Genomic DNA, 24,257 nt, shown 5'->3' on the forward strand with positions numbered 1-24,257 from the left:
TTTCTGGTTTTATAATCTCCTCAAAACCTTGTTTTCTATAATTCTGCATTGTGTGCATCAAGCCTTAGCCTGCCTGGGCCCTTTGACAGACAGCAAACAGCTGCTGAGTTACTTTGTGTGCTCTCCCAGAGCTGGCCTCAGTGACGCAACACTGCATGGGCTCTGCAATCCATTTTTAGCGCCGGCCACACTCCTTTTGGCAGAGCCTGCTTTGAGATTTTAAAAACTAAATAAGATTTAACATTTTCAAATGTATTCAGCTAATAGTTATTTGCACCTTATATTTAAATAACTGCCTTCTTTTAGTGCCTGCCCATGTCTGTGTATATATGATTATATTTGCATGAAGAAGCTTCCTCAGTGTCCCCCCCCCCCCTGGTCTCTTGTAGTGCATAGAAGTAGTCAACAGAAGTCTTGCCTAATTCTAAAGCGCTAGCTCCTTCCCAACACCCGCACCAATCCATCTAAGAGTAACACATTTCCTACCCCTCACAAACCAACCAAGTGTAACACCTTACCTATCCCTCGCAAGACATCTAGGTGTAACACATTTCCTGCCCACAACAGTCTACGTCTAACACGTTTCCTATCCCACACAGCCCATCTAAGTGCAATATATTTCCACCTCCAGCAATCCAACTGACACATTTCATACCTATAACAGTTAATTATTAGCAACATTGGCCACAGCCTTGTGTGTCCATAGTCGTCAGAAGATGGTTTGTGGTTGTCAATGTAATAGGTGGGCCGCCGCGATAACAGCGGGCGCTGCCTCGGGTGTCAGGTCATGTCCCTGGGGAGTTTTGCTCAGTCGTTGCTTGGCCGTGGCTGGTCCGTGTTATGCTGCACTTTGCCGAGCTGATTAGTTTGGATAGGGGCGCTGCTGTGGCCGGAAGAGTGATGATGATGTGACTACACGCTTCAGGACGCCACTGGAAACGGCCACATTTTTAGGTCCTTTCTGAAGCAGAAGTAGTGTTCTTTGCGACGGATGGGTAGTGCAAAGGAGTTCCAGATGGAGGGGGCTTGCATAGAGAAAGCGGATCTGTCAGATCAGTGAACCTTGATAGGGTAAAGCGCCTGGTGACCAAAGAGGAGCTGTTGAACCCGTAGTGCAGTAGTTTGTTTCTTCCCACCAATGTAACACTCAGGTGTGCATAAAAATAGTCTGAGCATTCAATTGGTTGAAAGATGTTTGAAGAAGGAACAGGACACGCTGGAACCCCAATGACTGCAGTTTCCTTCAAGGTGCTTGACGACTGCACAGGACAAGCTAACCCCAATGACTGCAATTTCCTTCAAGGTGCTTGACGACAGCACAGGACAAGCTGGAATACCACTGGCCGTCAGGGTAATGTGCATAACATGTCAGGCATGAAATACGACAGTAGGTTGGAACTAATCAGCCTCTGGAATGATACAAGAGCTTACGTAAGACAAGGATAAACAAAAGAACGAACAACTAGAAAAAGAACAAGAGGTGAGATTTCCGTAAGAAGAGATTCAAGCGAAGAAAGCGTGATGTTGTTGGTATAGACGGATCCAAAGGGAAAGTCCAAGAAGAACGCAGTCTCTCACGTGCTGTGGGATTTCTTGGGTCCAACGCAAAATCCTATCCCCGCCGGCACGCGTACGCCTAGGGTATAATGCGAGCTCCCAAGTGTGCTGTAGGCAGTCTCTAGTCCAGCACCAGTTTCCTATTCCCGCTGGCACGCGTACGCCTAGGGTGAAAATCCTTCTTCTTCGAGACGCGAATAAACAATCCAAACAAGTCTGTGAGCGGTCCAGGTCAAAATCAAGTAAGCAGGAAAGGTGAAAACAGGAGACGTGAATCTGAGCCGGGTCGTAGCAACAGGTCGAGGCAAAAATACTGTGGGTAAGACAAGTGCAAATCCAATAAACAGGCAAAAGGTCGAGAAGGAGCAAGAACCAGGATTACGAAAACGCCACTGCTGTGTTCTAAGGAAAACGATCAGAAGCACCGAAGCAACAAAGGGGCGGCCCTAAATTTGCGTGGCCACAACGCGGGAGTCACGTGAACGGGAAACAGCAGAAACACGTGACTGCAGATGTACTAGCAGCCAGCGTCGCCATGGCAACCCCCAATGCCTTCGAAACAAGCCTTTAAAGGAACAGAAGCATATAGTGCTGTTCCTAGCTATTTTGACCCCCGAAAGTCTATCGGGTAAGCGAGAAAGCCCACTAGGATCCCGTGTTCTGACAGGATCCTCCCAATCTGGTGGAGTTGTGGGAGGGATTACAGGAAGGAGAGCCAAGCCTGATCTGAAAGATATGGTCGAATGGTAGCGAGTGATCTTGTCGTGGAGCAACTTTGATCCAGAGTGGTGGAGAGCACAGTGAGTGAAACAAATGGCTTTAAAGGTGGCCCGTCGGTTGACAGCGAGCCAGTGTGGTGGTCTGAGGGCTGGGGTAATATGTTCTCTAGGTGGCTGGGTGAGCAGGAGTCTGGTTGCATAGTTTTTTGATTCTTTAGAGTTTCCTGAGCTGATGTGCTGGGGCGCCTAGGTAGAGGGTGTTGGCATAATCTTAGCAGGAGAGAATAATGGCAAGTATTGCAGAGTGTCTATAAGGGTAGGATAGGTAAGGGAAGATTTACCTTCGGATACGTAAGTAGAGGTTGCATGTTCTGGACACAGAGTTGATGTGTTGGGAGAGGGATAGCCCCCAGTCCATTGTGTAACCCAGATTTTTTTCAGAGGCGGAAACTGCAGTTTAGGCTCCTAGGGTGTGTGGCCAGGGTATAGGTTGGGGGATGAGGGTGGTATTGCTGTCATGACCCGGCGAAATTGCCCCTTCTGGACCTCATGGTCATTGTCATGAAGGGCTTGTACTCCTTGTTCCTCCCAACATGGCCGTACCAAGCTCCGTGCTACGCACTAGCTTTCACATCGTAGCACGTCCTATAAATTGGTCACGCCATTGCGGGTCTGCGCGTCTCAACGCTATCTTCGATAGTGACCCGACGTGTGTTTGCTCTCTACATTTGCTTCCTTGATCCTCATACTTCCTTCCTTTCCTTTTTTCCTGTTCCTGGACTTCCCCCCTACATTGCTTGTTTATCGCTAATCCTGAACCCACTGGAACCACGAACTTCCCGGGACTCTGAACGTGCTCTGCAACCTGACGAGGCTCTGGCGAGCCTATTCAAGACCCGAACCACCCACAGGAAGAGTCCTGCGGCCGAACAAGGGAGATCCCGATCACAGGTGAGACGGGGGGAGATTTATGACAGTTTGAGACGCCAAACGATCAATACGGATTCTACCATGGAGAATGCTATTCAGGACCTGATGCGCGGAATGCAAGAACTTTCCACAGAGATGCAGAATATAAAAGTCGAGAATGCGGTGCTAAGACAGCTTGTCTTGTCACGCGACTCCGCGAACAAGGATAGCGTATTATTGGGAGGAGTGGTTGATAAATACGACGGTTCAACAAAGACCTTATGTGGATTCCTGGATTCTTGTTTGGTACATTTTACCTTCAAGCCCTACTATTTCACAACTCCTAGGGCTAAGGTTGGCTTCATAATATCGCATCTTTCCGGTAATGCCCTTACATGGGCCACTCCATTACTCAATTCAGGGGATGCTCTCCTGGATGATTATGAAGGGTTCATCGCGGAACTCAAGACCATGTTCGAATGTCCAGAGCTGGTTCACAGTGCTCAAGAAAAGCTACTTGACTTCCAACAAGGATCCCAAGACATGTTGACCTATGTTACCAGATTCAACGAGCTAGCCAAAGAGGCGGACTGGCCCCTGGAAGCCAGTTTTACTTTGTTTCGCAGAGGTCTAAATGAAGAGATTAAGGACGAGCTTGCCAGGGTGGCACGTCCTAGTTCATTCCAGGCCCTCCTGGACTTGTCTATGCAAATAGACTTTAGAATCCAAGAAAGAAAGGCCGAAAAGAAAAAGAATAAAGTATCAATTCAAAGATACTCCCTAGAGAATACTACAAGGACAGAATCTGCCAAGAGTCCGAGCACTGATTCTGAACCCATGCAACTTGGAGCCTTTCTTGGACCAATTTCCCCGCAGGAAAGGTTAAGAAGAACACACACAGGCTTATGCATGTATTGTGCCTCGGATAAACATCTAGTTAAAGTATGTCCTCTGGCTCCTCCCCGACGCTCGGGAAACGCCAGCTCCCGATCCTAAATGGAGCAAGGTTTCGGGTGAGCGATGTTTGCTCCACATCAATTCCATCCTTGAACTCTCCTGGACAAAACAAATTGGTGATATTACAGGCCTTTTTATCGCCATCCAAGGACAAGGTCTACCCCATACTGGCCTTGGTGGATTGCGGAGCAATGGGAGTCTTCATTGATCAAGATTGGGTAAGAAGTCATAACATTCCGTATGAAGCTAGAAGTTTTTCACAGCCAGTGGAAGCGATTGACGGAAGACCTCTTTCCTCAGGACCCATAAGTCTGCAAACAAGGGAGATCCATCTTTCCATAAATCATCATCAAGAAAGAATTGTGTTTGACATTATAAAATCAGCCCATCACCCCTTGGTTTTGGGCATGCCCTGGTTACAAAGGCACAATCCATATATCAACTGGACGGCCGGATCCTTATTTCTGGGCTCGGAGTTCTGTATGAACCATTGTTTAAACCTGGATACCTCATTCACAGGCCCTAAAAGTCCACCAAGGTGTCCAGAGACACCACTCATGGTTTCCAATATTGTACAAGTTCCAGAGATCTATCAAGGGTATGCTGATGTATTCTCTACTGCCATCGTTCAAGCCTTACCTCCACATAGACCCGAAGACTGTGCCATAGATACTGAACCCTCTGCAGTGATTCCCTTTGGCAGGATGTTTATCCTTTCAGAACCAGAAAAGAGAGCCCTCCGGGAATACCTAGACACTAATCTTGAGAATGGCAAAATCACCAGCTGGCTCTTCATTGTTCTTCGTTCCTAAAAAGGATACCAAAGAGCTTAGACCTTGCCTGGACTATCGGGGCCTAAATCAACACACCCTGAAAGACAGATACCCACTACCCCTGATCTCGGATATCCTTGAAGCTGTGAGAGGTGCAGCGATATTCACGAAACTGGATCTACGAGGTACTTACCATTTGATCCGTATCCGGGAAGGAGACGAATGGAAAACAGCCTTTAGAACACCCTTTGGTCACTTTGAATACCTAGTCATGCCCTTTGGTCTGACTAATGCTCACACAGTCTTCCAGCGTTTTATGGATAGGGTGTTCTCTGACATGTTATTTCTCAATGTTATCGTCTACCTGGATGACATATTGATCTTCTCAAAGGATTCCTTGAAACATGAAGAACATGGAAAGGCAGTACTTCAACGTCTCTGTGAAAATCAACTCTTAGCCAAACCAGAAAAATGTTTGTTTCATGCTACATCAGTTCACTATCTGGGGTTTGTCCTTAGTTCAGAAGTAATAAGTATGGATCCTTCAAAGGTGAAGGCCATACTGGCTTGGCCCACCCCAACATCTGTAAAGCAAATACAGTCCTTCCTGGGGCTTGCCAACTTCTACCCGAAATTCATTCCCACCTTTTCCGAGATTGTTCAACCCATTGTTCATCTCCTGAAGAAAGACGTTCCATTCAACTGGTCTATACCACAAGACAAGGCATTCCAACGCTTGAAAAAAGAATTCACTCAGGCCCCCATCCTGGCCCAACCTGACATAAATAGTCCTTTTCTAGTGGAAACAGATGCCTCCAATTACGCCGTAGGAGCAGTTTTAAAACAAGAATCTGATAAGTTGGAACATCCCATTGCTTACCTTTCACGGACCCTGACTACCAGTGAGGCTCACTACTCAGTTCTGGAGAAGGAGTTATTGGCCATTCGTCATGCCTTCACTGAATGGAGACATCTACTCCTGGGTGCTAAATATCCAGTTCAAGTCCGTACTGATCATCGAAATCTTCAGTCCTACAATCCATGGAGTGCAGGAACAGTAGACAAGCTCGATGGGCCTACTTCTTTGCTCAATATCAATTTCAAATCTCACATGTTCCTGGACCGCAAAACATGATTGCCGATGACCTTTCTCGGCGTCCCGACTACGTTCCCTTGGAGGATAAGATCTATCCTAAAATGTTTCCACCTACAATCTTTGTAGCTCAAGCGATCAATCTCCTGGAAGAAATCAGAGTACAGACTCAATCATCTGAACTCTGGAAGGACATATCCGAGAAAAATCCCTGGCGTTTGACAATCAAGGAAGGATATTTATTCAAGAACTATTCAGTGGTCATTCCGACAAAAGAACTTCAACAGAAGGTAATGAATCTATGCCATGATACTCTTCACTCCGGCCATCGAGGGGTAACCAACACCTTCCGTCTTATACAAAGACAGTTCTGGTGGCCAGGGATGAAGTCCAGTGTAGTTCAATACATCAAGACCTGTGCAATTTGTAGTCAGAACAAATACAATAATCAGAGGCCGGCGGGTCTGCTTCTACAACCTACGTTGCCAACCAGACCCTGGGAAGTTATTGCCACTGACTGCATTGTTGAATTACAACCTTCCCGAGGATATACAACCATCATGGTAACCATTGACTTGTTCACTCATCTAGCTCATTTTACACCATTGTGTAAACTACCATCTTACTCAGAACTTGCTGGAATTTTCCTGGAACATATTTTTCGTCTTCATGGCCTCCCTTCCAAGATTATTTCGGATCGGGGACCTCAATATATTTCACAATTCTGGAAACATCTCTGTCGTGTTCTAGGAATCCAACGTGCTCTTTCTTCAGGCTATCATCCACAAACCAATGGGGCAACGGAACAAGTAAATCAAACCCTGGAACAATATCTTCGTTGTTTTGCCACCAAGGTTCAAGACGATTGGTCTCTCCTTATACCTTTAGCCGAATTCTCCTACAATAACTCAGATCATTCATCTCTCAAGATCAGCCCTTTCTATTGCAGTCAAGGTTATCATCCGTCTGTTTTACCATCAGTTCTTCCAGAATCTACTCCGGTACCTACCCTTGACTCTTGGATTCAGACGCTGATCGACTTACAAAGAGAGGCCAAAGATCAGTTAGAACAGGCCCAGACTTGAACCAAAAGATATGCGGACTCGAAGAGAAGACCATCACCTTCCTATTCAGTTGGCGATCAAGTCTGGCTAGCCTCAAAACTGTTACCTCGACATCTACGACCAAACAAATTGGCTCCTCGCTATTATGGTCCATTTTCTATAAAGGAGATCATCAATCCTGTCTCCTTCCGACTTAAGCTCCCGGATTCCTGGACGAATATACATCCAGTCTTCCATACTTCCCTGTTGAAACCCTATGTGAGTTCTACTCGAAAACCCTTCAAACCAACACCTGTTGTTGTGGACAACCAGTTGGAATATGAGGTTTCCAGGATATGTGATTCCAGGTATAGAAGGGGTCGATTAAAATATCTGGTCGAGTGGAAAGGCTACCCCCCTAGCGAGAGAACATGGGAACCAGTTTCTAATTTAAAGACCCCTCGTTTGCTCAGAAGATTCCAATTTATTCACCCAGGCAAGCCTGGAGGAACCAGTCTTCGGAGGGGGCATGCTGTCATGACCCTATGAAATTGCCCCTTCTGGACCTCATGGTCATTGTCACGAAGGGCTTGTACTCATTGTTCCTCCCAACATGGCCGTACCAAGCTCCGTGCTACGCACTAGCTTTCACGCCGTAGCACGTACTATAAATTTGTCACGCCCTTGCGGGTCCGCGCGTCTCAACGCTATCTTCGATAGTACCCGACGTGCGTTTGCTCTCTACATTTGCTTCCTTGATCCTCATACTTCCTTCCTTGCCTTTTTTCCTGTTCCTGGACTTCCCCCCTACATTGCTTGTTTATCTCTAACCCTGGACTCCCTGGAACCACGAACTTCCCGGAACTCTGAACGCGCTCTGCAACCTGACGAGGCTCGGGCGAGCCTATTCAAGCCCCGAACCACCCACAGGAAGAGTCCTGCGGCCGAACAAGGGAGATCCCGATCACAGGTGAGACGGGGGGAGATTTATGACAATTGCTGCATATTAGTATTTCAGTTTTGTCTTGGTTGAGGAGAAGATGGTTGGATGTCATCCAGTGATCAATTGCAGAGAGGCAGGAGGAGAGGTTGGGTCGGAGGAAGTAGGTGTTTTGGGGATCTTGGAAATGATCTGGTTGTCATCTGCATAGTTATAGCATGAAGGGTTATGTGAGTGGATGAGTGCCAGTAGTGGGCTGCGGTAGAGATTAAGCGAAGGGGTGACATGGAGGCTCCCTAAGGGGACACCTATTGGGACAGGGCGAGGGATGGAAGTGAAAGACGGAAGTAGCATGATTTGCGATCGATTAGGGAGAAAAGATGAGATCCATTTCTGTGCAAAGTCTCTGATGCCTAAAGTTTGAAGCCAGTCCATGAGGATTGCGTGGTCAATGGTGTCAAAACGAGGCAGATAGATCGAGCAGGATGAGTGCAGCGCATCCTTCCGAGTCCGCTCTTCTTTTTCAATAGTGCTGAAGCCAGATTGGGCTTGGTCGAGGAGCATGTTGGGTTCAAAGAAAAGGCAAAATTGCTTGTACGCCGCTCGGTCAAGGAGTTTAGCAACGAAGTGGGTGTTGGAGATAGGTCTGTATTTTGAAGAAGGAGGGGTCGAGATAGGGATTTTTGAGAAGGGGTTTGACATATGAGGTTTTGAAATGCTTCCAGGAAGATACCAGATACGAGAGAATTGTTAATAATTGCCCAAGCAGCATTGCTAGCACATGTAGTAGTTAGGATTTGTTTGAGAAGTGTAGCGGGACAGTGATCTCCAAGGGAACCAGAGGCCTGGCTTAATGCTAGGAGTTTGAGGAACTCCGAGTGGTAGATAGGTGGGAACGAGGGGAGGACTGGCCTAGTGGGCCAGGGAGGGATAGGACAGAAGAATGGGGGTGGCCACAACTGGTTTGGAGAGAATGAGGCTGTGTCTTTCCATAGCGATGCTGTAAAAGTTGAATAGTGTGTCACAGAAAGCTTAGGAGTGTGGTGAGTCCGGGACGAGCAGCTAGGGGACTGGAAATAATTGATGAATGTGTGTAGTTCCCTACTCTGGATTTTGAAGTTGAAATCAGGTTTCCATAGAAGTTCTTTTGGGCTTTTCTTATTTCTGTCAAGTTCGTCCCATTTAGTTGTGCCCGAGCGATTTTGTTTTGACGTGTGTGGTTAGCCCTCCAAGTTCACTCTAGGCGATGCTTAATGGTTTTAAGGGATTTGAGGAAGGGAGTCTACCACTTCGGGATGGGGTCTGATCTGTGAGAGAAGGGTGCACTCGGAAGAATTATAGCCTAGTTATCCGTCCAAGATAGTAGGTGTGGCGGGAGGACCGACAAATTGGTCTGATGTGCTTAAAAGGGAGTTCAGGGTGTGCCCTGCGGTGCGAGTTGGGAGGGAGTTCAGCTGAGTCAAGCTGAGATCTTCCAAGTTGTCAGTTAGCGAATGAGTCATTATGTCGGTGGGGACTTCAAACCAGATGTTGAAATCTCCTAATATAGTGAGGTATGGATGGATGAAGGATTAGGGTGGCTGATGGGGAGTCAGCGAATTTCTGATGTAGCTAGGAGGCCTATTTACGAGTAGGAAACTGGGTGATCTTTGCTAGTAATGATGTGCATTCAGTGATTTTAAGATGTTTCCAAAAGCTCTGCCACAAGAATCAGTGTGGCAAATCCTATAGGTCTGCTGAGGTCATAGGGAAAAGCTAGGTAAATTCTCCTTTTACTGCATAGGAGCAGCAGGGGAGGCATCCAGCCAGGAAGTGAACCCAAGGAACCCCTCCATTAGAAGCACCAGGCCCTTTCCTGACAATAAAGATCAATGGTAGAGGTGGAGGGTTGAAATACCCACTATTCTCGGGCCCTTTGAACCCTTGCAAACAGAAGGGCAAAAGGTTACAAGCAGGGTTTGGGTTGCTTAGCTAAAGTAAATGGGTTATGCCCAAGCGTTATCTGGTAGCACGAAGAGGAAAAAAGAGGAGGGCAGGCAAACGCTAGCGTCAATGCGCCAACGAGAATATGTAATGTTTGTGATTAGACCTATGTGTCTCACAGGTAAGAGAATGGGAGGGAACAACGCTCACCTGTCGTGCTGTAGAATAATGTGTATAGGCTTCTGATGTATTCTGTAGACAGTAACAAAATGTGCCTGGGCCTATCGCCAAGCAACCAAATGTGTCATAATAAAGGACAGAGAAGGTTCTAACTGTCCCTACCTCTATGGGCTCCTATCCGTAGTCAGTGCTGGTGGGCCGCCTGTCTAATAGTGGATAGAATAAAAAGAGAGTAGTTGCTCACATTTTTAAACTCGTTTTTTCTTTCGTTCAACAAAGGCTTAAGAGACTAACGGCCCACTCTTTTATGTATACAGAGCTATACATAGTATAGGAAAGACAGGTAGCGTTGATCAATCGAACCCTTGCTGTAGTTATATGTTAAAAATTAGGGGGCACAGACAGATACCGAACAGTATTAGGGCAAAATTGTCACTTTATTGGCCATTACTGAAGGTAAATGAACCCTGGCTAAAAGCCTTTGTCACTGAGTACAGGACTAAAACTAGATTATGGAATTGTGAAGACTTTTGACAGGGAGTTGGTATTAGAAGTTCTTAGTTGTCCCATCCTCCTACTTGTGAGATACATAGGTCTAATCACGAACATTACATATTCTGTTGGCGCATTGACGCTAGGGTTTGCCCTTGCAAACAGAACCAACGTGCAGGAGCAGAACCCCAGGATCTGGCAATAGGTCATCGCAGGAACAGCGGGTGCACAGGTGCGTTTCGAGACTCTGAGTAGGGGGACCCGACAGCTCAGCAAGGATACAGACAAAGAAGACCCAATAAGGGACACACCTGGCAGGACAACACACACGAAAGACAACTCTGCAGAAGCACAGAGGAACCCAACAAATGACTCCAGTCAGCCAAGGGAGCAGGAGAGTAGAGCAAGCAAGCAACAAAATGGTCCCGCGATGGGGGCAAAGGCTACACGCAGCCCACGGTATCACATAATGGAGGTGAGGTAGCCCGGCCTCAAGCCACATCGACTTTCTCACCAGGATGGCCAGGATTACCACACTTTCTTAGGCACTTTCACCAGAAAGATGTTACCTGGGATCCTGCATCTGCATGCAAGGAAGGGTACTTTAAGGACAGCCAATTGAACCAGCTCGGACAGCAAGAAGCAAAGGAAGAGTCCTGAATGCAATTCCAACACCGGGGAAAGAGCAGGATGCAAGTGCAAATGAGCGAGGGTCTAGCCAGTATGCTCACATTTGGATCTTCAGTAGCAGCCCTCCTTCCAGCAATCCTCAGCTAAGAATTGTAGCCAGCAGCATTTTAATTGGGAAGATCTGTGGATGTACATGAACCCCGAGTAGTGCAGACCCGCATCCCTTTCTGGGCAGTGATGCAGTAATCTCAGCAATGGGACAGAGGAGGGCACCTTGGAAGTATAGGGATATTCAAATCGCTAGAAACTTCAGAAAGTACAAGTTCACCATCAGCACACATTTCCCAATTGATTAGTTTGCGCCCCCAGTTGGCTGGACCATGTCCCATCAAGATTCTCTGTTCTTTCAAAACCTCTCCAATTATGTCTTGTAATGAAAGGCTGTTTCAATGGGATTGCATTCTCCCACAGATTCCTCATCTCGATTCTCTCCACCTTGGTTTGGGACCAAGTAGTCCATCTATAATGAAGACTCATTAAGTAAAATAAGAAGGATTGCAGCACACCAACCAATCACAAACTGGAGCCTGCTGCAGACCAGGACCCCCCCCTCCCCCAAAAGCTACTCAGACTACTAAGGCGCTAAACACTGGCCCTTCCTTATGCACCGCCACTGCTCACCTAGAATTCCCCCTGCTTCGGAGAGGTCTAGCAGTGTTGAGCTTTCCTGGAATGTAGCCAGACATGTTGATCGGAACTGGAAATTACTGGATACTGTGGCCGAAAGTAACCTCACAAATTCAATGTATGGAGAAAGTAAAACCGGGTCACAATTTGTCTAGGGAAGGCTGAATCTGTTGAGAGGGGTCTGCCAAATGGAACTTGAAAGTTTCTTATGAACGATAGCTGCATGCATTTTAAGGAATGGTAAGGACTTGATGCATTTTTTTAATCTGATAACCTGGACTGAAAAGTACCACATGTTCTGGCCTGCCTAACAAAAGTATGAGGTGCATCCAAAGGATAAGGTGGCATTTATCTGGACCTCTATTTTCCCATACCACTTGAAGAGCTTGTTATATCTGTTTCCAGACTTGCAAAGACTATTAATCATTAAAATAAATGCACAGGATTGTGTCAGCATTCAATTGCGAGAGAAATGCCTTTGAATTGGCATGTTGAAAAGTGACTCTGTGTACCATGTTAGGTTTAATATGGCATGCTACAATGTTCTTGAAATCAGAACCCTATAAATGGGCAGTACAAATGAGTGCAGTAATTTCACATTTCCACAGTGTTGGTGGTGCAGCCGTCTCAAAAGTCTCGATGGCCTTGCAAATCCATCATGAGAAGGTGCTTCCAATGTTTCCAATTAGTGCAGACGTTACCACTGCCAATGCTAACAGTGATGTCAAAGAAAGTGAAGACACATTCCATGTCCCTGGTTCATGTTTTCACCTCCCCGGTATCATCTGGTTCTTATATCCACATCCTCTCACCATTGTTAAGTGCACTGGGCCCTCGGCTCTGTAAGTCAATGTTAAAATGTTTGGTTTTCCCTGTACTTTTCATTAAAAACATTGATTGAGATACAAGGGATCATTAAGATTGATTATTCTTGAACATGTGTCTTAAAGTCTTAATGAAATTGCTCTTAAGTAGAGAAACAAACACAGATTCACTCACACAATCTGCATTTATTCAAGGACACAATAATACAATTTCTATTTCCATTTCTCGTCTTACGTAATAAAGATGCATTGAGACCTTGGTAGATTTAACTGAAAGACAAAAAATAATTCTGAAGTAAAATATGAATGAGTTGTGCTGCAAGCACAAAATGGGGAAACTCTCATAGCCGACAGCATTTCACCTCTGATGAGCCACTGATGTACATGGGCCACGGAGAGAGCAGAACAGCTGAAATGACTGATGGCGCTTGGAGACGCAGCAGTGTCACCCATAGGAGCATGCAAATGCTAAGTACCGTGCCACAGTGTGTAAGGTGGTAGATACCCTAGGTTGGAGTGCCCCAGCCAGACCCTTGTCAGGCTACGAACTCATAGACATTCTGGAGGAAACCATTCCATGTAATGTGGCTATTTCTGACCCCATTGCCACTTTACAGCAGAGGCCATGCACCACTCCCCTGGTGAAATCAGGTCGTCAGTGGGAGATCAGGTTTATCTCTCCACACGCCCAGCGCCAGAGGGATTAGTGGTACATGCGGCCACTGTTAATACTAGGTCAGGCACATCCACATCTATACTCCCTATGGATAGGGAAGGGAAGAAGGTTGGCGCCCTAGTCAAGAAGGTGTTATCTTGTGGCCGTATGGCCCTTGAGGCGGTTAAGGCGTCATGCGCGTTCACAAAGTACACGGTTGGCTTGTGGAGGGCTATCAAGGAAGCCGCTCAGTACATTCCCGAAGGGGACATGCAGGAGGGCTTCCAAAGAATATTGGATGATGGTAAGGAGGTGGCCCGGCAGTTGTTGGAGACAGGTCTGGACGTCGCAGACTGCGTCGGATGATCTGTGGGGTCAGCTTCACTCATCAGGATTTTAACCCAATGCCCAGAACAAACTACTGGACATCACCTTTCATGGGGAGAATCTGTTCAAAGGCAGACAAGTCCTTGGAGATATTTAAGGACTCAAAGCTGGCACCAAAGCTCTGGACATAGCTGTCCATCAGCTGGCAAAACCAGCCTTTGGCTTGGCCTCAAGGCGGAAGAGGTTACAGCCGTTGCATCCCCTTTGACAAGAAATCTCAGCTCCCGCAACCCAGGCAGGGGCAGAGGAGTTTCCTGTGCTCAGACGGGGGCCTCCAGAGGCAACCAAACGGCGGAAGCGCCAGCGGCTTTGCCTGCAAAGCCACTTTGATTTCTCCCTCCACGTTTCCCCAGTTGGAGGATGGATGGGCAAACACTGGCCCCAATGGCAGGATATGACCTCCGATGCCTGGGTGTTCCAGCTCGTCCAGTGGGGTTACTATCTTTATTTCTTAAAAAAAGGCCACCACACAGGCCACCCACTCCTCCTCAGAAACCGGAACAGGAGCTCCAGGAAGAGCTACAAGCACTGATTTTGAAGGGCGCTGTGGAAAAGGTTCCTACTGAGCACAGAGGATCGGGCTAGTATTCCCGGTATTTCTTTGTAAAAGGGAGGGAGGACGCCATCCCTTCTTGGACCTCAGGGCCTTGAACAAGTTCCTGAGAAAGGACACATTAAAGATGGTGACGTTAATCGAAATTCTCCACCCTCTCAGATTTCAGGACTGGCTGGTGTTGATAGATCTACAAGACACATATTTCCATGTGCCGATCCACCTAAAGCACAGTAAGTTCCTGTAATTCCTCATAGGGGACGAGCACTACCAGTTCAAGGTGCTTCCCTTTGGTTTAACCTCCACCCCAACGGTCTTCACCCAGCTCAAGGTGGTAGTCGTGGCTCACCTCAGGAGTTCCGGCGTCCATGTGTTCCCATACCTGGATGGCTGGCTGATCCGAGGGAAGTCGACGGAGCAACTTTTGTCCCATCTCAAGCACACCTGCTCACTACTCCATAGGCTGGGCTGCTTACTGAGCTTACAGAAGTCGCACACAACACCAACATAGAAGCTCCAGGTCATTGGAGCGGTCCTGCACACTGTGGTGCGAAAGGCCTTGCCCCTCCTAGAAGATTCGCCAGTGTCAGGCATATGGTTCAACTGTTCCAGTGTCACAACACCTTTCCAGCGGCTTCCTTCCTCTGCCTCTTAGGTCTCATGTCCTCCTGCATTTTTCTAGTGCCAGAGGCCAGGCTGGGGATGCAGTCCCTGCAATGGCTCCTGTGGGGATCAATGGTCCCAGTATTTCGGCACATTAAAAGACATTGTAAAAGTGTCCAGGTCGATGGCCAACAATCTCTGTTGGTGGGCCAGTAGCGAGAACAAGTTGGCGGGGGAGCCTTTCTGGCCTCCGTGGCCTCAGGCCAGTGTAATCACAGATGCGTCACTGAAGGGTTGGGGCACTCACTGCTGGGATTTGCAGGTGAACGGTCTTTGTTCCGTGATGGAACCTCAATGGCGCAACAACACTCTGGAACTATGAACAATCAGGATAGCCCTGAAAGTGTTCATGCCCTCTCTAAAAGGGAACCATGTCCCGATTATGACAGACAATATGGTGGCCATGCACTACATGAACAAGCAAGGTGGCATGCGCTCCCCTACCCTTTGCAGAGAGGCGATGCAGTGGCTGAGCTTGGGGGAGCGGCAAAGTGGGGAACTGAGGTAGGGGCATAGTGGCGCAGTATATGTATGACAACCAACGTCCCATCTGACCAAGTGCCACGACGGACTGCTACGTCGAGGCAAGACGGATCGACTGCTGAGTCGAAGTGCACTATGGCCCTTGTTGAAATGGTTCCATAGCAGCTGACGCTGGAATGGATATCTATATGAGGAATCTGCGGGAGAAGAATCCTTCCCAGCCTTCATAAACTGAGTTCATATTTCTTTCACTCTCATTGCACTGGGTCGCATGCACGTTCCACTCTTTCAGGCTTTCATGCTCCAAGCAACTTCTCCAGACTTGATGTGCAATATTCACATCTCTCTCATTCCATAATTCCTGGTTCTTGTGATCACTCTGGTTTACCAATAATATGAACCGGGAATGACTTTAGCAGTCTCTGACCCCACAGCTCATGGTGGGAGCATTTGCCTCCTTGTCCGTGCTCGTCTCGCCAATACCGGCACTCGCCGAGTGGAGCTCGGGGACTCTGGCTCTGTGCTTTCATTTAGTGTCGGTGCCAGTTGCTGGGGGTACGGCCCACCAATGAGCTTTAGTAGTTGCGTCACCCGAAATTATGGTTTTCTTCCCGTTTAGGTTCCTTTCGTGACCAGTGCCTCTTGCTTGGTCAGCGTACCTACTTCGTATCCTCCAGCTGGCCCTGCAGCCGTGCGTAGCTTCACTCCCCCCAGGACGTGTTCACAGAGGCTCGCCTCTGCATACTGTGGATTCTCCTCCTTCCGTAGGAGTAGCGCATGGCTTCCCTGTTTTCTCTCCATTCACAGTTCCTATTCTGTGTATATATATCATCACAATCAAAAAAGTAGTGTCCTCCTTCCTTTACGGTGACCTTCAGATAACAGTCAGCATTACCTAAAGACAACAAGGTGGAAGGAGGATTGCTGGTATATGTAGTTAAAATCTAAGAACAATAGTTATTCCCAGTCCCATGAGAGTCCTTGTCCCTGAGAGTGGAGTCACTTCAAACGAGATCCCACTAGCCCAGACCCCTAGGGAGGGTCTTTCCACTTACCTACCTAGCCTCATAATGGGTGGTTCGAGAAGGGACGAATTGTCCAGATAAGTCACACCCTGCTCTGTTAACCCTTGTGGGCTTCTAAGGATCGAAGTGAGTCTTCAGTGAGCTTCACTGGAGAGAAAAATTCAGGATGGCAAAACAGACTGGGGAGAGGAGCTGTGGGGAGGAGCTATCCACAATGGATGTCTGACCTTACTCATCCTACTCTAAATGGGTGTCAAGAGATTGGTTGTGGTTTATATACTAGGTTTGTTCATCCTGTCTGCAGAGTTTGAATTGGACAGGTTATCATTAATTGAGTTTGTGATGGTAACAGTCCACCAATCTCCGTTCATTACAGAGAGGAGCCCTTTTGGAACACAGGAGAACGTTCGCTGGAGAAAACATATCACACACTGGAGACAGAATTCAGACCGGGTAGACAAGTAAGTTGGAAGCGGTGTGTATTTCTGCGGCCGGACTTTTGTTCTTCAGCCCACATATTGCATTTAGTAAGTCTAACTGTCCATTCAGTTCCGTGTCCCATGTGTGAAGGTGGGTTAAGCTCATTTGGAACTTTATTTGTGGGTAGAATATCTTCCCAAAAGTAGTGGGTTCTGGAGGTACTCCCATGTGTTCACTGCTGCAAGTTCAAAGGGAGATTGTGCCTTATTACTGAAAGGCCAGCTACCACTGCCAGGCACTTTATGAACTGTGCTAGTTCCCATGTTTCTCCATATAACACCTGGGTGAGTCCACCTTCCACTGACTTCCCCAAAATATTTTTGGGCTATCTAAATGCCACAAGGGTGGAATGCGATTCTTGCCAACGTTTATATGGTGGTTTATGCTAGACAGTGAATCTTTGGTGTTACACATCTTGCAGGAGGCGTTGGCTGTGGGATACACTGCTAAACTGGCTCCTGCTGGATAGACTGCTCATAGTCCTGTTCTGAGATTTGGAGTTTGTGTGCTAAGCTGTGATACTCTTACGTCCATTCACCAAAGGCGTAAAGTTTTGACCCTAACTCCCTCTTGCCTGACCTTTGGTGGTGGTACCTTTGTTAAGGGTCCCTCGCTAGGGCTATCCTAGTGTGTTGATTTGAGTAAAGTCCCAATCTATTTTTACTTGAACTTTTATCTAACTTTGTGCTCTTATTAATCATGACCACTGGTACTGCATATACACCTACCTGAAGAGTGAACACTTCTGAACATGTGACATTTGGGCAAAAAGCCCTAAACCATCCTTGGGTTGGACTTTATAATAGTTAGGTGAGCTGTTCTGTTATTCTGAAAAATGCTGCCCATTTCCATGCTCATTGATTCAAATGCTACTGTATCTTTCCTAAGGGTTAACACAGAGATCTGTTATACATGGGTTTCGCGTTACAATGTTTGCCTGGTATTTTTGTCTGCTTAATGTGAGACTAAAGTCCTAATAAATAATTGTATTTTTATACTTGCCTGTCTAACTGGACCTCTCTCTCTCACACATTCCTAAGACTCAGCCTTGCTGCTCCGCTTTCTCACCTTGATTGGGTTTGGCTAACTTCTTCACCGTAATAGGGTGGCCTCCCAAAATCCTCCCTCTAGGGCTGATTTGGAAAATCTATCTTAACAAATGAGTAACCAATGGATACTGAGTCTGATGTGTCCGCCATCACTGAGTATGAAAATGAATTACCTGGAAACCCAAATATTACAAGCTTTAATGAGATCTAACGAAAGTGAAAGAAACTTCTGCCGAGGTGTGATTTCACTAAATGTTGCTCGTTAAACCACAGTGGTCCACCCCAAGACTGTGATGTCAAGTGAAACATTAGAACTGTTGCCCAATCCATTTGAAAAGAACTTTGAAAAGCAAGTCTATTTTAATTTTCTTTTTGTTGTAAAGGGCGTGTTTAGGGTATTTGAGGTGAGACACAATTGTGAACGCAGCGTTTTGACCTCTAGCGGTTTGCGTTCCTGGTCACTCGAAGCACTGGGGAAAGACGCGTAAGGAGTCCATTTAATGTGATGGATCTGAGATTCCCATCATTCTGACTCAGAATATCACAGCCTACAACGGGCAGAGTTGGAAGGGGATGTGGGCTGCATAGTCCTCTGTCCAGAATAGTTTTCAGTTCCATCAGGAGACTTGGTTTTGTGTATGCCTATTTACGCCTAAAGAGACCGGCGGAAAAATCACTGCCTCTAAGTTTCCACCTCGGTATGTTCTATTTGTGATGTGTGGACGACCTGCAATTAGAATAGGTTATTAAAATCATGTATGTATATTTCCTTGAAGGATTATTTTGAACTTTGCATATTTAGTGATAATTACATTTGTTATTGATTTAGTATAAAGAATGTCATATTCTATAAATAATATTCTAAAAAAGGTTCACTCGATTTTGTGAAACATGATTAACATACTGATGTTGGAGTTCCACAAAATAAACTGATTCCCTCTTCAATCAGTGTGTCTGGAGGCGTTCCTTAGATAGTGTTGGTACTGTTATTGGCGTCATGTACACAGTTGGGGATAGCTGCTCTTGGTGGGCCGGCGGTGGCACAGTGTGCACTAGGCTTGTAATGGTGCTGTATGCTAGTCTGGTAAAGGCATTACCTGTTAGGCTGGTCATGGCGCTGTATGCTGGCCTGGTAAAGGCATTACCTGCTAGGCTGGTCATGGCGCTGTATGCTGGCCTGGTAAAGGCATTACCTGTTAGGCTGGTCATGGCGCTGTATGCTGGCCTGGTAAAGGCATTACCTGCTAGGCTGGTCATGGCGCTGTATGCTGGCCTGGTAAAGGCATTACCTGCTAGGCTGGTCATGGCGCTGTATGCTGGCCTGGTAAAGGCATTATCTGCTAGGCTGGTCATGGCGCTGTATGCTGGCCTGGTAAAGGCATTACCTGCTAGGCTGGTCATGGCGCTGTATGCTGGCCTGGTAAAGGCATTACCTGCTAGGCTGGTCATGGCGCTGTATGCTGGCCTGGTAAAGGCATTACCTGCTAGGCTGGTCATGGCGCTGTATGATAGTCTGGTAAAGGTATTACCTGCTAGGCTGGTCATGGCGCTGTATGCTGGCCTGGTAAAGGCATTACCTGCTAGGCTAGTCATGGTGCTGTATGCTAGTCTGGTAAAGGCATTACCTGTTAGGCTGGTCATGGCGCTGTATGCTGGCCTGGTAAAGGCATTACCTGCTAGGCTGGTCATGGCGCTGTATGCTGGCCTGGTAAAGGCATTACCTGCTAGGCTGGTCATGGCGCTGTATGCTGGCCTGGTAAAGGCATTACCTGCTAGGCTGGTCATGGCGCTGTATGATAGTCTGGTAAAGGTATTACCTGCTAGGCTGGTCATGGCGCTGTATGCTGGCCTGGTAAAGGCATTACCTGCTAGGCTGGTCATGGCGCTGTATGATAGTCTGGTAAAGGCATTACCTGTTAGGCTGGTCATGGCGCTGTATGCTGGCCTGGTAAAGGCATTACCTGCTAGGCTGGTCATGGCGCTGTATGCTGGCCTGGTAAAGGCATTACCTGCTAGGCTGGTCATGGCGCTGTATGCTGGCCTGGTAAAGGCATTACCTGCTAGGCTGGTCATGGCGCTGTATGATAGTCTGGTAAAGGTATTACCTGCTAGGCTGGTCATGGCGCTGTATGCTGGCCTGGTAAAGGCATTATCTGCTAGGCTGGTCATGGCGCTGTATGCTGGCCTGGTAAAGGCATTACCTGCTAGGCTGGTCATGGCGCTGTATGCTGGCCTGGTAAAGGCATTATCTGCTAGGCTGGTCATGGCGCTGTATGCTGGCCTGGTAAAGGCATTATCTGCTAGGCTGGTCATGGCGCTGTATGCTGGCCTGGTAAAGGCATTACCTGCTAGGCTGGTCATGGCGCTGTATGATAATCTGGTAAAGGCATTACCTGCTAGGCTGGTCATGGCGCGGTATGCTGGCCTGGTAAAGGCATTATCTGCTAGGCTGGTCATGGCGCTGTATGCTGGCCTGGTAAAGGCATTGGCCCTCATTAGGACCCTGGCGGTAAGGGGTTTGCGCCAGCGTTAGCTGCGCCGACCCCTTACCGCCAACTACGAGTTCCCATAGCGCCATGGTCATTTTTCCGCCCGCTTTTTGCAGGCGTAAAAATCCATGGCGCTATGGGACCTTGGTGTTAATTACGCCACCGTAATTTACGGTGGCGTAATTAACACCTTCCCCACTCCCATTGAGCCCTATGGGGCCGAAATGGGAATGAGGAAGGGTAAATGGGTCAATGGGGACTTACCGCCCCGCCGACCTCGGAATGGGGCGGTAAGTCCGCCATCCGCCATGGCGTAAAGGGACTTTGCGCCATGGCGGAAAAGTCCGCCGACGGCGGAAAAAATCCGCCAGGGTCCTAATGAGGGCCATTATCTGCTAGGCTGGTCATGGCGCTGTATGCTGGCCTGGTAAAGGCATTACCTGCTAGGCTGGTCATGGCGTTGTATGCTCGTCTGGTAAAGGCATTACCTGTTAGGCTGGTCATGGCGCTGTATGCTGGCCTGGTAAAGGCATTATCTGCTAGGCTGGTCATGGCGCTGTATGATAGTCTGGTAAAGGCATTACCTGCTAGGCTGGTCATGGCGCTGTATGCTAGCCTGGTAAAGGCATTACCTGCTAGGCTGGTCATGGCGCTGTATGCTAGCCTGGTAAAGGCATTACCTGCTAGGCTGGTCATGGCGCTGTATGCTAGCCTGGTAAAGGCATTACCTGCTAGGCTGGTCATGGCGCTGTATGCTAGCCTGGTAAAGGCATTACCTGCTAGGCTGGTAATGGCGCTGTATGCTAGTCTGGTAAAGGCATTACCTGCTAGGCTGGTCATGGCGCTGTATGATAGTCTGGTAAAGGCATTACCTGCTAGGCTGGTCATGGCGCTGTATGCTAGTCTGGTAAAGGTATTACCTGCTAGGCTGGTCATGGCGCTGTATGCTAGTCTGGTAAAGGCATTACCTGCTAGGCAGGTCATGGCGCTGTATGCTAGCCTGGTAAAGGCATTACCTGCTAGGCTGGTCATGGCGCTGTATGCTAGCCTGGTAAAGGCATTACCTGCTAGGCTGGTCATGGCGCTGTATGCTAGCCTGGTAAAGGCATTACCTGCTAGGCTGGTCATGGCGCTGTATGCTAGCCTGGTAAAGGCATTACCTGCTAGGCTGGTCATGGCGCTGTATGCTAGTCTGGTAAAGGCATTACCTGCTAGGCTGGTCATGGCGCTGTATGATAGTCTGGTAAAGGCATTACCTGCTAGGCTGGTCATGGCGCTGTATGCTAGTCTGGTAAAGGCATTACCTGCTAGGCAGATCATGGCACTGTATGCTCGTCTGGTAAAGGCATTACCTGCTAGGCTGGTCATGGCGCTGTATGCTAGTCTGGTAAAGGCATTACCTGCTAGGCTGGTCATGGCGCTGTATGCTAGTCGGTAGAAGGCATTACCTGCTAGGATGTTAATGGCGCTGCACTTGTTTCTTGCAGGACAAAAGGCGAGCTGGAGCTTGAGTCTCTGGTGGATGGGAACATGGCTACTGAAGCCAACCTGGTGGTACTGGATACGCTCGAAATCATGGTACAGGTACAATCATGAGAGCAGGTTTCATTGCTTTACTTAATTGAACAGGTTTTCATGTGTTTTAGTGTCAAGTGTAGGTAACTTCACTTAGATATTACCAGCTGTTCTACATATGTTTGAAGTGTGATATGTATGCTTCTCTACATTTTACCTGCGTAGTGTTTTAATGCCTAAACAATTTGTATATTTGTGTACTTCCATGTGCACTCAAATACTTACCTGTACTTACACACCAAGCCCACAGCTCCTGGGGCCTGCCTTACTACTCAGCACATGTTATCTTGATAAAGTGACAAATACTGTGTTCACCGACTAGGTTGGCATCTCTGAGCCTCCCAACAGGACTGGTTCTGAAGCCCCATTTTAGCAAGCACCATGGCTTGTCGGGATTGGCGCATTGTGTCCCCTTTGAATTATCCAGACCTTGGTCTGCAAGAGAAAAGAACAGGGCATCTGAAGAGGAGGCGGAGCCAAAGCAGTGGGAATGTTGAATGCACATTAAAGATTTGTACAGAAAAGAAAGGGAGTGGCGGGCTGGGGTGGAGTTTGTGATAGTTTTTGTGCCTGTGAAGTCGCTGTGAAAGGATAAAAGGATACACGGATCAGAAAATGACAAATTCTCAATCCTCCTAAGAACAAGAGCATGCCAGTGTGGCCAATTCCTGGAACCTCCCCCGTAGTACTGTATTTAGTGAGTGGTTACTTGATGGGCATGTCTGTCCATTAGGTATTACCATAACTTAAAAGGACTCGAGAGCAATTAAACCTACATTTCCCAGCCGACTGTCAGTATTCCAAGAGTGGACTGTGTGCAAGGGTGAATGGGGTGCAGCCCGAGGGAAGGAGAAATCCGGTTTGTGGACCATCTCAGATGGCTATACTTGCAAGGCCACCTACTGAAGGCCGGGTGCAGGGGAGGGCGTAGTGTAACATTGTGATAATATATTGAGGAGTAGTTGCAGCACAGCTCATGGTTCCTATACAGCGGGCTCTGGGTGTTACATGTCGGTCACCACATAAGGCTAGGCATGTTTGTTGCTTTTATAGCACTTTATGCCACAGTGGAGGAGCAGGAAGGAAGTCTTTCAGGATTCAATTAACATGCCCAATGCCCAAACATCAGCACTGACGCGCCAAGAACCTCTGGTTCTCCATTAGGGATTAGTGGATGGTACTTCCATGTCATGGTGTCTTTCAGTATGCAGGCTCCCAGCTGATGATAAGACTAAAACTGCTGCCCGAGCAGTCATTGGGCGCTGCCAGTAAACCTCTGAGGATTCACTGGGTGTTGTGGAGAGACTGCCTTTCTTGGGTATTTCCTGGAATCATATGGGTACATATACACACACCTACCACTTCCCTGGGCTGCGGTGGCCTAGTAAGACTAATGTGTGGTAGTAGGGTGAACATATATGGCATGGGGAAAATAGCTCAGTTTACTGGACAACAGAGTCTTTGTGCAACAATGAGCTGTCGAAAGAATGGGATTGAAACAAAAAATGTATTGGCTCCACAAATGCAGTCATACTCTAGAGAAATGGTTATCCAGGCAGCTGCTACACTTGAAATCCTTTGAAAACAAAATGCAGAATTGCATTAAAATCTGTTAAAACACAAATGAATTTGCTCCAATGCTCACTCATAGACTAGTCACTCCTGCCAACAGCAGAATAAGTGGGGACTAGGGCTGTAAGGGGGGGGGGGAGAGGACTGTGTTCAGGCGGCAGGCACATACTTGGAGTTGAGACGACAATTGAATACAGCCCTCTGAAACATACACTAAGTCACAGAAGCAGGTGCAGTAAAAGCCTTCAAGTACATAAAGGACAAAGGTCCATCCGTAGAGCACCTCTTTCAGCCCCCTACTGACGTCTTCAGCAGCACACTCACACCGCATTACAACTTTCCCAGAGCTGACAGGCACTCCTCATTCACCAGCATTACATCTCCCATTCACTGTAGCCAGCAGGGCAGGCAGGCAGGGCACAACACTAATCCTCCTCAAACCCTTTCCAAACCCAGGCAGGATTGCAGTAAAGCCGGACCCCCAGACTTGGCAGTTTTCCAACAGCAAGAAGAAATGCATTTTATTTTTATTTATTTATTGGGTATTTATAATGCGCCTATACTGCAACTGGGGAAGTCTGCTTGTCCTGCTCATAGAA

General features: G+C 47.6%; 1 protein-coding gene across 6 annotated transcripts in view; it reads left to right on the top strand.

Moving 5' to 3' along the window:
* DOCK6 (dedicator of cytokinesis 6) overlaps positions 1 to 24,257 on the top strand; it is a 1,219,180-nt gene that overhangs the window by 791,011 nt on the left and 403,912 nt on the right. For 5 of the 6 annotated variants that reach the window (XM_069604230.1, XM_069604232.1, XM_069604233.1 and 2 more), the window contains 2 exons: positions 16,870 to 16,954; positions 21,999 to 22,095. In XM_069604230.1, coding sequence (XP_069460331.1) covers positions 16,870 to 16,954; positions 21,999 to 22,095 — 182 coding nt within the window. The remainder of the gene's footprint in view (positions 1 to 16,869; positions 16,955 to 21,998; positions 22,096 to 24,257) is intronic. The other variant, XM_069604231.1, reaches the window with a different exon arrangement.

Source organism: Ambystoma mexicanum, chromosome 3q, assembly GCF_040938575.1.
Source record: "Ambystoma mexicanum isolate Mex_15411 chromosome 3q, UKY_AmexF1_1, whole genome shotgun sequence".
Classification (NCBI taxonomy): domain Eukaryota; kingdom Metazoa; phylum Chordata; class Amphibia; order Caudata; family Ambystomatidae; genus Ambystoma; species Ambystoma mexicanum.